Source organism: Oncorhynchus keta, chromosome 19 (assembly GCF_023373465.1).
Source record: "Oncorhynchus keta strain PuntledgeMale-10-30-2019 chromosome 19, Oket_V2, whole genome shotgun sequence".
NCBI classification, from domain to species: domain Eukaryota; kingdom Metazoa; phylum Chordata; class Actinopteri; order Salmoniformes; family Salmonidae; genus Oncorhynchus; species Oncorhynchus keta.
Genome location: NC_068439.1, coordinates 38393621 through 38411043, shown reverse-complemented (window position 1 = coordinate 38411043; position 17423 = coordinate 38393621). Strand labels below are relative to the sequence as shown.

At 44.1% G+C, this 17423-nt stretch overlaps 2 protein-coding genes across 6 annotated transcripts; both read right to left on the bottom strand.

Annotated features, from left to right (window-relative positions):
* Positions 1-3669: 3669 nt before the first annotated feature.
* Positions 3670-7016, bottom strand: LOC127909388 (uncharacterized). 3 transcript variants are annotated; one of them, XM_052470535.1, is made up of 14 exons: positions 6704-7016; positions 6386-6492; positions 6231-6302; positions 6058-6141; positions 5789-5935; positions 5619-5699; positions 5344-5493; positions 5181-5230; positions 4992-5061; positions 4816-4902; positions 4619-4717; positions 4429-4509; positions 4234-4338; positions 3670-3831 (listed from the first exon to the last, which is right to left on the bottom strand). In XM_052470535.1, exons 1-14 carry the CDS (start codon positions 6867-6869, stop codon positions 3697-3699), a joined length of 1434 nt encoding a protein of 477 aa, XP_052326495.1. In that variant the 5' UTR covers positions 6870-7016; the 3' UTR covers positions 3670-3696. The 3 variants fall into 3 exon arrangements, with proteins under 3 accessions (XP_052326495.1, XP_052326497.1, XP_052326496.1); XM_052470536.1 differs by having other exon boundaries at positions 3729-4080; positions 6704-7015; XM_052470537.1 differs by lacking the exon at positions 4816-4902 and having other exon boundaries at positions 6704-7014.
* A 2614-nt stretch (positions 7017-9630) lies between these two features.
* Positions 9631-15450, bottom strand: LOC118398239 (zinc finger protein 706-like). 3 transcript variants are annotated; one of them, XR_008071011.1, is made up of 4 exons: positions 15285-15450; positions 13461-13602; positions 11208-11373; positions 9631-11109 (listed from the first exon to the last, which is right to left on the bottom strand). XR_008071011.1 is itself a non-coding variant. In XM_052470548.1 (4 exons), exons 2-3 carry the CDS (start codon positions 13593-13595, stop codon positions 11278-11280), a joined length of 231 nt encoding a protein of 76 aa, XP_052326508.1. In that variant the 5' UTR covers positions 13596-13602; positions 15285-15449; the 3' UTR covers positions 9631-11109; positions 11246-11277. The 3 variants fall into 3 exon arrangements, 2 of the variants coding, with proteins under 2 accessions (XP_052326508.1, XP_052326509.1); XM_052470548.1 differs by having other exon boundaries at positions 11246-11373; positions 15285-15449; XM_052470549.1 differs by lacking the exon at positions 15285-15450 and adding an exon at positions 14816-15075 and having other exon boundaries at positions 11246-11373.
* Between the last annotated feature and the right edge of the window lie 1973 nt (positions 15451-17423).

The window sequence follows — 17423 nt, the reverse complement described above, 5'->3', positions numbered from 1 at the left end:
GAATGAATTTGACACAACTGTGGGAAGCATTGGGAGTCAACATGGGCCAGCAGCATCCCTGTGGAACACTTTCGACAGCTTGAAGAGTTAGTACAGTATCACACATCACAATACAATGCCATAAAGTGTGGGCATGTAGTACCTGTAAATCAATTAAATGTTGTTTATTTCCATATGCAAAGAACAGAGATGGCCGCCTCGCTTTGCATTCCTAGGAAACTATGCAGTTTTTAGTTTTTTTTTTACGTGTTATTTCTTACATTAGTACACCAGGTCATCTTAGGTTTCATTACATACAGTCGAGAAGAACTACTGAATATAAGATCAGCGTCAACTCACCATCAGTACGACCAAGAATATGTTTTTCGCGACGCAGATCCTGTGTTCTGTCTTTCAAACAGGACAACGGAATGGATCCCATGCAGCGACCCAAAAATAAACGACTCCGAAAAAGACAGGCGGTCTTCTGGTCAGACTCCGGAGACGGGCACATCGTGTACCACTCCCTAGCATTCTTCTCGCCAATGTCCAGTCTCTTGACAACAAGGTTGATGAAATCCGAGCAAGGGTAGCATTCCAGAGGGACATCAGAGACTGTAACTTTCTTTGCTTCACGGAAACATGACTCACTGGAGAGACGCTATCGGAATCGGTGCAGCCAGCGGGTTTCTCCACGCATCGCGCCGACAGAAACAAACCTCTTTCTGGTAAGAAGAGGGGCGGGGGCGTATGCCTCATGGCTTATGAGACATGGTGTGATGAAAGAAACATACAGGAACTCAAATCCTTCTGTTCACCTGATTTAGAATTCCTCACAATCAAATGTAGACCGCATTATCTACCAAGAGAAATCTCTTCGATTATAATCACAGCCGTATATATCCCCCCCAAGCAGACACATCGATGGCTCTGAACGAACTTTATTTGACTCTTTGCAAACTGGAATCCATTTATCCGGAGGCTGCATTCATTGTAGCTGGGGATTTTAACAAGGCTAATCTGGAAACAAGACTCCCTAAATTTTATCAGCATATCGATTGCGCAACCAGGGGTGGAAAAACCTTGGATCATTGTTACTCTAACTTCCGCGACGCATATAAGGCCCTGCCCCGCCCTCCTTTCGGAAAAGCTGACCACGACTCCATTTTGTTGATCCCTGCCTACAGACAGAAACTAAAACAAGAGGCTCCCACGCTGAGGTCTGTCCAACGCTGGTCCGACCAAGCTGACTCCACACTCCAAGACTGCTTCCATCATGTGGACTGGGATATGTTTCGTATTGCGTCAGATAACAGTATTGACGAATACGCTGATTCGACGTGCGAGTTCATTAGAACGTGCGTTGAAGATGTCGTTCCCATAGCAACGATTAAAACATTCCCTAACCAGAAACCGTGGATTGATGGCAGCATTCGCGTGAAACTGAAAGCGCGAACCACTGCTTTTAATCAGGGCAAGGTGACTGGTAACATGACCGAATACAAACAGTGCAGCTATTCCCTCCGCAAGGCTATCAAACAAGCTAAGCGTCAGTACAGAGACAAAGTAGAATCTCAATTCAACGGCTCAGACACAAGAGGCATGTGGCAGGGTCTACAGTCAATCACGGACTACAAGAAGAAATCCAGCCCAGTCACGGACCAGGATGTCTTGCTCCCAGGCAGACGAAATAACTTTTTTGCCTGCTTTGAGGACAATACAGTGCCAATGACACGGCCTGCAACGAAAACATGCGGACTCTCCTTCACTGCAGCCGAGGTGAGTAAGACATTTAAACGTGTTAACCCTCGCAAGGCTGCAGGCCCAGACGGCATCCCCAGCCGCGCCCTCAGAGCATGCGCAGACCAGCTGGCCGGTGTGTTTACGGACATATTCAATCAATCCCTATACCAGTCTGCTGTTCCCACATGCTTCAAGAGGGCCACCATTGTTCCTGTTCCCAAGAGAGCTAAGGTAACTGAGCGAAACGACTACCGCCCCGTAGCACTCACTTCCGTCATCATGAAGTGCTTTGAGAGACTAGTCAAGGACCATATCACCTCCACCCTACCTGACACCCTAGACCCACTCCAATTTGCTTACCGCCCAAATAGGTCCACAGACGATGCAATCTCAACCACACTGCACACTGCCCTAACCCATCTGGACAAGAGGAATACCTATGTGAGAATGCTGTTCATCGACTACAGCTCGGCATTCAACACCATAGTACCCTCCAAGCTCGTCATCAAGCTCGAGACCCTGGGTCTCGACCCCGCCCTGTGCAACTGGGTACTGGACTTCCTGACGGGCCGCCCCAGGTGGTGAGGGTAGGCAACAACATCTCCACCCCGCTGATCCTCAACACTGGGGCCCCACAAGGGTGCGTTCTGAGCCCTCTCCTGTACTCCCTGTTCACCCACGACTGCGTAGCCTCGCACGCCTCCAACTCAATCATCAAGTTTGCGGACGACACAACAGTGGTAGGCTTGATTACCAACAACGACGAGACGGCCTACAGGGAGAAGGTGAGGGCCCTCGGAGTGTGGTGTCAGGACAATAACCTCACACTCAACGTCAACAAAACTAAGGAGATGATTTTGGACTTCAGGAAACAGCAGAGGGAACACCCCCCTATCCACATCGATGGAACAGTAGTGGAGAGGGTAGCAAGTTTTAAGTTCCTCGGCATACACATCAGACAAACTGAATTGGTCCACTCACACAGACAGCATCGTGAAGAAGGCGCAGCAGCGCCTCTTCAACCTCAGGACGCTGAAGAAATTCGGCTTGTCACCAAAAGCACTCACAAACTTCTACAGATGCACAATCGAGAGCATCCTGGCGGGCTGTATCACCGCCTGGTACGGCAACTGCTCCGCCCACAACCGTAAGGCTCTCCAGAGGGGAGTGAGGTCTGCACAACGCATCACCGGGGGCAAACTACCTGCCCTCCAGGACACCTACACCACCCGATGTTACAGGAAGGCCATAAAGATCATCAAGGACATCAACCACCCGAGCCACTGCCTGTTCACCCCGCTATCATCCAGAAGGCGAGGTCAGTACAGGTGCATCAAAGCTGGGACCGAGAGACTGAAAAACAGCTTCTATCTCAAGGCCATCAGACTGTTAAACAGCCACCACTAACATTGAGTGGCTGCTGCCAACACACTGACACTGACTCAACTCCAGCCACTTTAATAATGGGAATTGATGGAAATGATGTAAATATATCACTAGCCACTCTAAACAATGCTACCTTATATAATGTTACTTACCCTACATTATTCATCTCATATGCATACGTATATACTGTACTCTATATCATCGACTGCATCCTTATGTAATACATGTATCACTAGCCACTTTAACTATGCCACTTTGTTTACATACTCATCTCATATGTATATACTGTACTCGATACCATCTACTGTATCTTGCCTATGCTGCTCTGCACCATCACTCATTCATATATCCTTATGTACATATTCTTTATCCCCTTACACTGTGTATAAGACAGTAGTTTTGGAATTGTTAGTTAGATTACTTGTTGGTTATTACTGCATTGTCGGAACTAGAAGCAAAAGCATTTCGCTACACTCGCATTAACATCTGCTAACCATGTGTATGTGACAAATAAAATTGGATTTGATTTGAATTGTTCATGTAATATTAGCCTCATAACTCCAGGAAGAGGAAATAGTGATGAAATAATCAAGTAAATGAAAAGACCGAGACAAATGCTGTTGAACTTCTAGTTATTTTATTTAAAAATGTAAGATTCAGTGCAAAGTAATATAGTGCGTTAATGTCTAGATCCCTCTTAGGTGGCAAAGTGGCACAATAATCCTGTGGGGAGAGAAAACAAGAGAATACATTAATTTAATGTGTGTTAACTAATCAGAGAGCGATGGACAGAGAGAGAGAGCAAGAGAGAGTGTGGCCTTTCAGATCTCTGCAGTAGGACTACATGCTGGCCATGAGGTTCTCCAGGTGGTACTCCAGGAGGCTGGAGAGCTCAGTGACCAAAGATTCTGGGTTAAAGTACCAGGCCAGCTGCTGCCCAAACATGTCATCAAGCAGAGCCATCAGCCCGCCCTGAAGAGAACACCACACAACACATAGATAATGGCTCTGAGTTACTAGCTTACCAAGAGGAAGGAGACAAGGAGAGTTACTCCCTGTAAAATGTCATTGAAACCCTGTTATTCAGGTCAACTAGGAATAAGGAAGTAAACTATTGACTCTTACATTGAGCAGCAGCAGGTATCTCTCAGCCTTTGGCTCAATGCTGGCAGCAGCGGGCAGGAAGGAGTACAGGAGAGCGTACAGACGCTCCATGAACCCACCAGGGTGCTAAAGGAAACAGAGGATGAGAGAAGAGAAATTGAAGTGAATTTGCTAATAGAGAGACATCGAAACATGTACCAGTGAGATGCTACTTACCACCATCAGGGACTTCTGAGCTGTCATCAACCCAAACAGCACCAGTTCAAAGAGGACATCTATCAGGTTAACATGATGGATCTAGGACAAGAAAATAGGAATGATTTCAAACAGATCAGATACTGTGATGTATAAAAGACATGCATGTGGTAGAACTCAAAGTGAGACATGAAAGAGTTAATGAACTCACCTTTGCCTCAGCCAGCTCCCTCTCAATGTCAATCTTCTTGGAGGGGTCACTCAGGTAGTCCACAAAGTCATTATAGGCACGGATGAATTCGGCCTCGTCCTATCACAAAGCAAAGAGCGTTGATGTTAATGAACAGAACACATTTCCCACTGAGGACGCTCTCTTTCCCTTGAATGAATAATGAGTTAGTGAGCTACCATGTGGTGGGCCTGAACCAGTGCGCCCATTAGGACCTTTCCTGCCACAAATAGATGGTTCCTGCTCAGGGTGGAACCAAGCAGTGTCTAGAGAAGAGGGAAGAGTTAGGGTGAGACACCCATCTTCCTCTAGGAGACAGATAGAACAAGAGAAAAATTAAAGTGGGTCCACTCACAGTGAAGGCCTGGCGCAGGGAGACGAGCCTCAGGGCGATGTCCTCCACTCTCTTGGTGGTAAGGTAGAGGCTGTGGGAGGGAGGGAATGGAGCATGTCAACCATTAGAGTCAATGGGGATACAGCATGGTGACAACTATCCTTCAGCATCTGACAAGCCCAGACTACACAGACATTTAGAGGAACTCACTTTAGCAGAGGAACCTCCCTCTCCTCAGGCAGCAGGTCCTCCTCCCAGCCCTACAACAACAGAACAAACATTCAACATCTGTGACATGACAAACAATGGGTCAATGGATGGATCTTAATAATACTAGTCTATAGAATGTGTAGCTGTGTGTCTAACATCTGACCTCATAGCAGTTGTGGCCCTCAGGCTCTGGCTCAGTGAACTGCTGACTGGTGGGCGTAGAGACGGAGGCAGCCTCCGACCCCCACGAGGAGGAGAGCAGCCCATCCAGCCCCATGTGGAGAGTGGCGTACACCACCGAGACATCAGTCTGCTGCTCCAAAAACACACACAACACAACTGTTTACCACACACACACGTTATTAGAAAACAGAGCAGATCTAATGGAAAAATGCTCACTAATTGGTATTCTATATACATAGGAAAACTTTTATTTACCTGGTAGCAGCCAAACGTCACGTCCACAGACGTCTCATGGCGGAGGTGAGACGCATACTGGGTCACCCTGCCAGCCACATACTGACAGAGAGAGACGACATGTTAAGGCCAAATGGAATAAGTGAAGAAGAGCCTAATCTAATACTATTTCAGTAGTATTTACATCTTACCTGGATCCAAGTGACGGACTGCACCTTGGTGGCACAGTAGGGGATGCCCTCTGGACTAAGCCTGGCTGTCTCCTTGGAGATGGCCCACACCAGTTGAGTCTCCAGGCCTCGAACCCTACTCACATGGTGCATCCTCACCACCACCTGCTGTGGAGAGAAACGACAAGTAACATCAACAAAACAACATCAGCCATCGCTGTAACATATTTCCATCTTGATCACATGACTCTGACAATGTAGATTAAGACTAGATAGTTAAAGACACATACCTGGGATCCCCCACGCATGTAGGTGATAGAGGGGCTGATGAACTGGAAAGTTCTCCAGGCTTTAGCCACCGGACCGGCATTGTTCTGCACAAGAGGGGGGTGACATTACAGTACATTCAGGTTAGAAACAGCAAACATTGTAACGGTGATGTGACTGTGTGTGGTTCTCTTACCCTGATCACAACAGGCCCACAGTACAGGGGGCTGAACCTAATCGGTATCAGCTGCCAATTACCAGTGGGCTCCTAAAGCAGACAACAAAGATTTTCAGAATGAATATGTGGGATACTTTTCAAACATAAAACCAAAAGCTTTCTGAAAAGTGTACCTCAAGGAAAGTCGGCACATCCTCAAGGATGATAGCAGCATCCTGGACATGAAGGATAACTGGCAGCAGTGGCACATCCAAATGGACCTCATCCAGTACAGTTGATTCTAAAAGTAGGAACAGGAAAACAAACAAACAGTTATTAGGACGTAAAACGTAGCGCGCTAGCTAGTACTACTAGCAAAAGTGCATCGCATAGCAACAATTACTCAAGTTAACGTTACCTTGAAAGTTTGGATGACAGAAATACACAACATTTCACAAATTACATTGTCAATGTTGAATGTGGTAAAATAAGAAGTTTAAAACTCCACGTACCCTCTTCGAAGTCGCTGTCGCTGTCCACCTCCCGACGTCCGCGAACCCTGCAAAACGGAAAAAGACAACAAAAACAACCCATAAATGAATTTAAACAACCTGTCGACGCAGAAGGCTGCCGACGTCCTCGCACTCTCTCCGTCAATCTTGAAAAGCACCCAGGCATTTTCCAGTCGATGTTTCAATCTCAGGTCTCAAAAATCAGTCAAGTTTGTTGTTGTTGAACAGTAAATTGAAGTTGTTCTTGTTTTCGAAGAGAAAACGTTCAATAGAACGCCGATATGTTCTAACGGTTAGATGTCTCATGGCAACACATATATTTGAAATTGTTGTTTACAAAATTGACAGCTGTGTTGCCATAGAAATGAGTTTGGAACTCCATGGTTACCATTAGAATCCTATACAATTCCTGGTCATCATTCTAATTCCATTGACCCTATTTTGTCACCAGAGTCTTTCCTATGTTGTGTGTGTATAATCTAAAACTTAAAGACCAAATCTTTTTTTTCAAAGTCACTAGCAAGGTCAATGGCCCATTGAAATGTTTTAGCTTGTTTCATGGAAGTTGTTGTTGAACTTCTGAAAGTCTAGGCTTTGGCTCAGTGGGCTATAAAGTCTTGTGGAGCACAGACAACCTGTGATAAAACATATTGACCACATTCAGACAAGGGGGGCGAAGCCACATCCCACTGAGGTAGGAGAGCACTGAAGCATCTGCATAATAATAATCCATACCTCTTTTATAAACAGGATATTATCATTGTTTATATCAAAGTGTATGTATGAATAAGTCTGATTGACCTCTTTTCATGGCAGGTTCAGCTTTTGAAGCCGGATGAGGTTCCCAAAGCGTGCTGCGCACCCACCAAGCTCAGTCACATCTCTGTACTCTTCTACGACCACAACAACAATGTGATTAAATAAATAACAATATGATGCTAAAGAAGCATCGCAACATGGTGGTCAAGACCTGTGGATGCCTGTAACATCTGTGGTGGCCCATCTATTCTACATCATTTTAATAAACTTCACTACCATTGTTCCAAAAGATACAAACAGGGTTGTTAGCAATAATCTGGCAATATGCGGAAAAATAGTATGTATCTACACCTAACATAAATATAAACTCAACATGCTACAATTTCAATGATTTTACTGAGTTATAGTTCATATAAGGACATCAGTCAATTAAAATATGTTCTTTAGGCCCTAATCTATGGATTTCACATGACTGGGAATACAGATGTGCATCTGTTGGTAACAGATACCTTGTTAAATGAAGATAGGAGTGTGGATCAGAAAACCAGTCAGTATCTGGTGTGACCACCATTTGCCTCATGCAGCGGGACACATTTAATTTAATATATATATATTTTTTAATATAACCTTTATTTATCTAGGCAAGTCAGTGAAGAACAGATTCTTAATTACAATGACGGCCTACCCCGGATGACGCTGGGCCAATTGTGCCCCGCCCTATGGGACTCCCAATCACGGCCGGGTGTGATGCAATTAATCAATCAAATGTATTGATAAAGCCCTTCTTACATCAGCTGATGTCACAAAGTGCTGTACAGAAACCAGCCTAAAACCCCAAACAGCAAGCAATGCAGGTGTAGAAGCACAGTGACTAGGAAAAACTCCCTAGAAAGGCCAGAACCTTGGAAGAAACCTAGAGCGGTACCAGGGTATGAGGGGTGGCCAGTCCTCTTCTGGCTGTACCGGGTGGAAATTATAACAGAACATGGCCAAGATGTTCTAATGTTCATAGATTACCAGCAGGGTCAAATAATAATAATAATGCAGCTTGGATTTTAACCAGTGACACCTCTTGCACGACTGACACAGTACCTTAGACCGCTGCGCCACTCGGGAGCCCACATCACCTTAGCATAGAGTTGATCAGGCTGTTGATTGATGCCCGTGGAATGTTGTCCCACTCCTTTTCGATATTTTTTTTTAAGTTGCTGGATTTTGTCAGGAACTGGAACATGCTGTCCTGCACGTTGATCCAGAGCATGCCAAACATGCTTGTGAGTATGCAGGACATGGAAGAATGTTGATAATTTCAGCTTCCGGGAATTGTGTACAGATCCTTGCAACACGGGACCGCGCATTATCATCCTGAAATATGAGTTGTTGGCGACGGATGAATGATACAATGGGCCTCAGGATCTTGTCACGGTTTCTCTGTGCATTCCATTCAAATTGCCATCGATAAAATGCAATTGTGTTCGTTGTCCATAGTTTATTTCCCCTTGCCATAACCCCACAATGGGGCACTCTGTTCACAATGTTGACATCAGCACACTGCTTGCCCACGCAATGCAGGATTCATCCATGAAGAGCACAGTTCTTCAGTGTGCCAGTGGCAATCAAAGGTGAGCATTTGTCCACTGAAGTCAGGTCAAGACCCCGGTGAGTACGACGAGCATGCAGATGGGCTTCCCTGTGACGGTTTCTTCTGACAAATTCTTCAGTTGTGCAATCCCAGTTTCATCAGCTATTGGGGTGTCTGATCTCAGATGATCCTGCATGTTAAGAAGCTGGATGTGGAGGTCCTGGGCTGTCATGGTTAAAATTGGTCTGCGCTTGGACATACTACCAAATTCTCTACAACGACATTGGTAGAGAAATTACTACTCCAGCAACAGCTCTGGTGGACATTCCACCAGTCAGCATGCTCCATCAAAATTTGAGGAAAAACTATGAGTATGTTGTGTGGAAAAACTGCACATTATAAGGTGGCATGTTATTGTCCCCAGCACAAGGTGCACTTGTCTAATGAGCATGCTGTTTAATCAGTTTATTGAAATGCCCCACCTGTCAGGTGGATGGATTATTTTGGCAAAGAAGAAATGCTCACTAACATGGATGTAAATTTATGTAAATTCATGAAAATTTGAGAAAAACATTTTGTGCATATGGACCATTTCTGGGATCTTTTATTTCAGTTCATGAAACATGGGACCAACACTTTATATGTGGTGTTTATATTTTTGTTCAGTATATTGACTTTGAGAATGGTATATGAATAACACCAATTACCTCTTTCATAACGACGGATCTTCACATTCAACTTATAACCCTACTTCACTCTTAAACTATTCAAATCTACAGTAATTCAGATAATTACATCACCCTTTGTCATATATTATATGAGTCCAATCAAAGCTGTAAAGTACTGTGACACAACTACAATGCTACATTTCTACCCTTTTGATGACTGTTGTCTTGTTGAACCAAGAATTTCTCATTGTCTCTTTTAGATGTACTACACATGGTTCAATTAAAACGCTAAATATATGGACCATAAGTGCGTGACAAATTACTACACATTTTTTTTTTTTGTTTACATTTCTTTAATTATACTTTGAACAAGTACAAGTTAGTCGCAATGGCAAATGTCATTCCTATTTGTTTGCAGATTTTCTATGTACAGAGGATCCAATACACAGGAATGTGTCATTGTCAATATATTTATGGAGGACTGTGTACTGCTATATTTGTAATAAAATAAGTAGAATATATATTGTAGAGGTTGATTTGACACAGAAGTGAGTGGAAATGCCAGTGAACACAGACCTCCAGAAACTCCAACCCCTGTTCAGCTACATAGCATTCCAGTATATTGGAAATACATTTGAAAATACTTGTAAGTATGCATTTGTCTGGTATCAGTATAGAAGGAATGGCGTTTAACTTGCATTTGGAAGCAACACATTTTCTGCTAGAATTACAAGGCATACATATTCTCTCACACATACAACATATTCACTGCTTTCCATCAGAATGGATCAAATAGGCAGAGGAATGATTTCATATATATTGCTACATTTCTTGGAAATGGTCAAATGCAAAATACAACTGTTACAACATGGACCAGGTGACTATCCACAGTGATTTTGGCACAGTTTCAACCAGGGCCTTTACAGGCAGAACAAGACTCAGTCTTGGGCAAATAACAAATCCTTTCCACTATGACACCATTCTCAAAGAAAGCAGAAATGATTTGCACAAGAGTGTATGGGAGGAGGTATAGAAAAGAGTTGTGGGTTAAAGTAAGACTGCGGTACACAAATGAGAAAAAGTTGCAAAAACAGTAACACCCTGATACTTTTAGACGCGTAACAGTCTAGATGTTACTGAATCAGGTATTAATGAAGGAAGCAGCATGGGGAAAAGGGATGTAGGTAGAGTGGGCTCATATAATTAAGATGGGCGCTTCAAAAGAGTCTGAAGTTGAGGGGTGGTTGGACATATAAGATGGGGTGCTGGTGTGCTTCTGCCCCCCTTTTTAGGTCATTGTCACAAATATCCCCCACCCATGTCCAGGGGTCTCAGTATTTTGTCTCTTGACGCCATTAAGTTCCAGTTGCAGCGCTCTAATTGTGGTCATCGTGTGTCTGTGAATCACAACATGAAAGGCGATGAGTGACAACATATCCACATATTGAGTCATACAAAATACAACTTTAGCAGAGGGAAAGAGTTCGCTTCTAACATGTAAACTGTGAGTCTGAATGATGAGAGCATCTTAACCCAGCTGTAGGTCCATTGTGTGTGTTGGTCTTTTAAGCCTCAACATCATCCAGCTCTGGGGGCATTGGGGATTTGGGATGCTTGCTCTCAAAGTGCTGCTTGAACGTCTTCGGGTCCGGCATCTGCGTCTGTAAGGGTCAGGTAAGGGATGGAGGATATCAACAATTGTTGGCTGAGACCGAATATTCAGGTGATAAACAAAGCAATACAAGGCATCAAAGTACTACACATCACACAGGCCAGTACAATGGACTAGACACAAAGAGAAACCTAAAAGGTAGGGATGTCAAACGTTCAGGCTGCTGTACAGACGATGGAGGCTCTTGTCTAGAGCACCTGGTTAAATTGTGGTTGAGAGCATTATTTTACTCTCTAAATGGTTAAATGAGTGAGAAAGAGATGTCATTGTTGCAATAGTTTGCCAGTGAGCAACAAACTACATGACCAAAAGTATGTGGACAGCTGCTCGTCGAACATCTCATTCCAGAATTATGGGCATATGGCGTTGGCTCCCTTTGCTGCTATAATAGCCTCCACTCTTTTGAGAAGGCTTGCTGCGTGGACTCCCGTTCTGTGAGCTTGTGTGGCCTACCACTTAAAGGCTGAGCCATTGTTGCTCCTAGACGTTTCCAATTCACAATAACAGCACTTATAGTTGACCGGGGCAGCTATAGCAGGGCAGAAATTTGACTGACTTGTTGAAAAGGTGGTGCCATGTTGAAAGTCACTGAGCTCTTCAGTAAGGCCAATGTCTGTCTATGGAGATTACATCGCTCTGTGCTCGATTTTATACACCTGTCAGCAACGGGTGTGGCTGAAATAGCCAAATCCACTAATTTGACGGGGTGTCCACATACTTTTGTATATATAGTGTATACTATCATCTTAAATAGACATGTTGAAATATTTTGCCATAGTAAATTGTATATTCTGCGAATTTGCCTAAAGTGGACAGTTTGTGTTGATAACCTACACAAACCTTCATTTTCACCCCAGAAAATGTTGTGGAATTACACATCCATTTTACCTCAGATTGTTGATTCTAGTATTTCAAGATAACATATGATTGACTGCTTAAAACATATCAATATCTGTGGTTTTGTACCAATGATTTTGTCACACACACTGGGTTATGCAGGACTTAGAAATGCCACATAATGAAATGGCAAAGAAAATTAAACACGTTCTCTCTATAAAAGTCTATGGCCACACACCAATACATGGATTTGACAGTCAAACTGTCACTTAAATAGTGTCACTGTTGAAATTTCGTCGTGATTTCGTTTAAGTTAAAGATAGCCAACAAAAAAGTGTTCTGTTTCCTACCGAAATCAACACCTGACATTCCAAGATAAAAATGTAATTCCTCTACAAGTTCATCTAACCAACCGTGTATAGGTTATTCCAAGTGTGAATAGTGTTACTTCAAACAGCGCTACACCACCAACATTTAACCCCCATTCTATTGATTTCAGCGTGACATTGATGGGAAGTGATGAACAAAAAAAGTGTTGCATTACACTTACCGTGTTGGCGACCCACTTGAATCAAAATGCAACACTTCTAAATGCAGGCCTAGCTAGCTGTCTACTACACATTGTCCTCTAACCAGTGATGTACAGATTCCGTTTGGTTTTGAGCTGTGTTAGTTTTAACAGGACGTGTAACCTCATCTCCCCCTCTCGCAACATTGATTTCAATGTGATATTGATATGAGTGATTCACAAATAAGTGTTGCATTTGTCTTCCTGTCTTGGTCACAAATCTGACGGTCTTCTTTGTTCTCTAACCAGTGATGTAAGAAACCTCCAGTTTCCATGTTATTTTTTTTATTGTGGGTTTCAAGAGCGCAAAACAACAGGGTTTTTGGTGTGTGTGCCATTAATACAAAAGTACTATGATTATTATTGTTGCACATGTATGTGCAAATAGTACATTTTATGTTTAGGTCTTCAATAACAAACGGTTTCTGCATATTCGTTATTGATTTGGACACATTGTCAACAGAAAGCAGCACCACCATCATTTTCAACCTAAGGTTCAGGACTATTTTATTGAACTCTCAACATCAATTTCTAATGGTTATGTACTGAATCAGGTAAAAACTGCTGAATGATTACAAAAACATGCGGAAGTTTATTTTGATGATATAGCAGGAATCACCAAAACGAGTTTTGCCTGCCTTCTAAAGGCACATACAGTACCAACCACTAACCCGACAGACGGGACAGGTGTGGACCAGTGCTGCCTTGGCTGCAGTCTTCTGGTCTGCTGCCGCTCCCTTCTTCTTAGCAGCAGCAGCCTTGGCGTTCTTTTGCTGGGATTGAATCTTCTGTTGACCGCGAGCCATGGCCTACCTGAGAGAAACAGACATAGAAAAATGCTACCCATTTGCATTTATCTGTTGATACCAGTATCTCAGTCTTCGTCAGAGGTCGAGCCATCTATTTAGCGAACGTACAAGTGAATTTAGCTACACAAGAGACTAGCCAGCTGACAACTAAACAAGAGATTCTGTAATATTATATAGCTAGCTAGTATTTGGTAAACAATAGTTTATGCAATAGTTTATGTAACAGCCTAGCTATAAGATTTATAGCTCTCCTGACCCATTCTGTCTCAGCCTCCAGTATTTACGCTGCAATAGTTTGTGTGTCGGAGGGCTAGGGTCAGTCTGTTATATCTGTATTTCGCCTGTCTTATCCGGTGTCCTGTGTGAATTTAAGTATGTTTTTCTCTCTCTCGGACGAACTGAGCCCTGGGACCATGCCTCAGGACTACCTGGCCTGATGACTCCTTACTGTCCCCAGTCCACCTACTGCTCCAGTTTCAACTGTTCTGCCTGCGGCTATGGAGCCCTGACCTGTTCACCGGATGTGCTACCCTGTCCCAGACCTGCTGTTTTCAACTCTCTAGAGACAGCAGGAGCGGTAGAGATACTCTGAATGATCGGCTATGAAAAGTCAACTGACATTTACTCCTGAGGTGCTGACTAGCTGCACCCTCAACAACTACTGTAATTATTATTATTTGACCCTGCTGGTTATCTATGAACATTTTAACATCTTGGCCATTTCTGTTATAATCTCCACCCGGCACAGCCAGAAGAGGACTGGCCACCCCTCATACCTCTCTAGGTTTCTTCCTAGGTTCTGGCCTTTCTAGGGAGTTTTTCCTAGCCACCGTGCTTCTACATCTGCATTGCTTGCTGTTTGGGGTTTTAGGCTGGGTTTCTGTACAGCACTTTGTGACATCAGCTGATGTAAGAAGGGCTTTATAAATACATTTGATTGATTGATATAAGATGTAGGCATGCTATACTATTTAATGGCTAAAATGTTGTTAAAGTGGACATCGTTTTAACGACTCTGCACATATGAAACAGGCAATCATAATCAACCAAAAACATACAATTCCCAGTTTATGCCACCAAACCAACTTTATAAAAGGTTTTAAACTAGGTGTATTATCGTCCGTTCTGGTAAGAATGTGATGAGCATAAAACAAGAACCACAACAGGCCATTCCAGTGCAGTGCCTAGCTGGGGTGTATTCAATAGGAAGAACTGACCTGTGTCCAATAGAAACTCGTTTTCGTTGCGAAACGTTTTGTAACTGTTTGCTACGGTGTGCACTAATGACTTTACCCCGTCTTGCTACTTCGCTCTTGCATCGTAGCTAGCTAGACAACTTTAATAGTTTAGTTGGCAAAGAGAGCTAGCTAGCTAGCAATCAAAGCCAATATCTATCTAGTAAGCTATCCAATTAATTGGTAACAGTTGGCGTGGTTTGATGATAATTGCTAAGACCAACACGTCTGCGGCGCGAACTGAAACAAAATACAAAATGGTTAGCCAGTTCTAACAACGATGGCTAACGTTAAGTTATCAGTTAGCTAGCTAGCTACTTAGCTGACATTGCAGAACTGAATAGCTAAACCAAGACGAACATTACCCAGGTGTTTATTTGTCTATTAGTTGTATAAACCGATGTGTGCTCTTCAATCTAATAAACCAAATGTTAATTTAGGAAAAAAATACCTTCGCGTTGCTTCGCCCTTCTTCTTCTTCTTCTTCTTCTTCTTCTTCTTCGGTGAGGTTTATCGCTGGTTGGCATCCAACGTTATGGTGCATTACCGCCACCTACTGTACTGGGGTGCGGACCAGAGACGGGGAAACGAAATCCTACCTGCCACCCCCGTTGCTCTTAAAAAATATAACAAACTATTTGAGACTATATCTAATGACGTTCTTGTCAATAACCTCTTTAAACTAATTTCCTGTATCCCCTTCTCCCTCATACTAGATCTCAGCCTCTCTCTTTCCCTCTGATAAAGCCCACACTGTATCAATACATGCTCCACGGTCTCTGTTTCCTGGCAATAATCACACTTTCCTGTTGGATGCTTTCCGAATACATTCAAGTTATTATTCAACCCGCCGTGTCACACTCTTAATCCTGTAAAAATAGCCTCCTTTCTTCTGTCCTTCCCTGCCAATCTCCCCTCCCAGAATTTCCTCTGCACTTGAAAGAAATTCCTTCCCGTAGTATCTCCATTCCACTGCTTTTGTCATCTCTGCACCATCACTGTCCAAAACAGTCTTTTTGCCTCTGCCTTGCGCATTAAAACTACAACATCAACATCTCCACTACTAATGGCTTGTTTAGCCAGTACATCAACTGCCCTGTCCCCCTTCACCCCCACATAGGCTGGAACGCAAGTAAATCTTATCTGTATACCCATTTGTTTACTCCTGCCATGGGTTTGTAGTACCTCATAAAGCATGTCTTCTCTGCTACGTGAGCTAAAGGACTGGATACCCATCAACACCACACATGAATCAGAGCAAATAACTACTATGTCTGGCTTGACTTTCTCCACCAACTGCAAGCCAACAGTATTGCCATCAACTCCGCCGTATACACATCCATATGATCTGTAATACGTTTCTGTAGTCTCTCCAACACTTCTAGATCAACTACTGGAGGTGGGAGTAGCCATGGTGGATTCACAGGGATAGCTACCTTTGGACTAAACTCCCTTCCATACAGTCCCATCTCCTTAGCCTGGGTATTACCCAACCACCCAAATCTTGTGTTCTGTCTTCACTCATGTTCCCAGCTTGCCTGAAAAATCCCTTTCGCAGGATGAGACACCACATATCCCTGTAGGTTTGCTAAGTCAAACGACACCGCTGGTTCTGCTCACACTGCCCTACCCTGTGCTCTGACCTCTTTCTCCCCTCTCTCTCCAGATGAAATCTCGCCTCTCGTGACGGCCGGCCGCCCAACAACCTGCCCGCTTGACCCTATCCCCTTCTTTCTTCTCCAGACCATTTCCGGAGACCTCCTCCCTTACCTCACCTCGCTCATCAACTCATCCCTGACCGCTGGCTACGTCCCTTCCGTCCTCAAGAGAGCGAGAGTTGCGCCCCTTCTGAAAAAACCTACACTCGATCCCTCCGATGTCAACAACTACAGACCAGTATCCCTTCTTTCTTTTCTCTCCAAAACTCTTGAACGTGCCGTCCTTGGCCAGCTCTACCGCTATCTCTCTCAGAATGACCTTCTTGATCCAAATCAGTCAGGTTTCAAGACTAGTCATTCAACTGAGACTGCTCTTCTCTGCATCACAGAGGCGCTCCGCACTGCTAAAGCTAACTCTCTCTCCTCTGCTCTCATCCTTCTAGACCTATCGGCTGCCTTCGATACTGTGAACCATCAGATCCTCCTCTCCACCCTCTCCGAGTTGGGCATCTCCGGCGCGGCCCACGCTTGGATTGCGTCCTACCTGACAGGTCGCTCCTACCAGGTGGCGTGGCGAGAATCTGTCTCCTCACCACGCGCTCTCACCACTGGTGTCCCCCAGGGCTCTGTTCTAGGCCCTCTCCTATTCTCGCTATACACCAAGTCACTTGGCTCTGTCATAACCTCACATGGTCTCTCCTATCATTGCTATGCAGACGACACACAATTAATCTTCTCCTTTCCCCTTCTGATGACCAGGTGGCGAATCGCATCTCTGCATGTCTGGCAGACATATCAGTGTGGATGACGGATCACCACCTCAAGCTGAACCTCGGCAAGACGGAGCTGCTCTTCCTCCCGGGGAAGGACTGCCCGTTCCATGATCTCGCCATCACGGTTGACAACTCCATTGTGTCCTCCTCCCAGAGCGC

What these genes read in the sequence shown, in the direction of transcription:
- LOC118398239 (XM_052470548.1), bottom strand. Translation starts at nt 13,595, where the DNA reads ATGGCTCGCGGTCAACAGAAGATTCAATCCCAGCAAAAGAACGCCAAG. An exon ending in ACACCTGTCCCGTCTGTCGG is followed by an intron (nt 11,374 to 13,460) that starts GTTAGTGGTTGG and finishes TGACCCTTACAG; the next exon opens with ACGCAGATGCCGGACCCGAA.
- LOC127909388 (XM_052470535.1), bottom strand. Translation starts at nt 6,869, where the DNA reads ATGCCTGGGTGCTTTTCAAGATTGACGGAGAGAGTGCGAGGACGTCGG. An exon ending in ATGTGCCGACTTTCCTTGAG is followed by an intron (nt 6,303 to 6,385) that starts GTACACTTTTCA and finishes TGTCTGCTTTAG; the next exon opens with GAGCCCACTGGTAATTGGCA. An exon ending in TGACGTTTGGCTGCTACCAG is followed by an intron (nt 5,494 to 5,618) that starts GTAAATAAAAGT and finishes TTTTTGGAGCAG; the next exon opens with CAGACTGATGTCTCGGTGGT.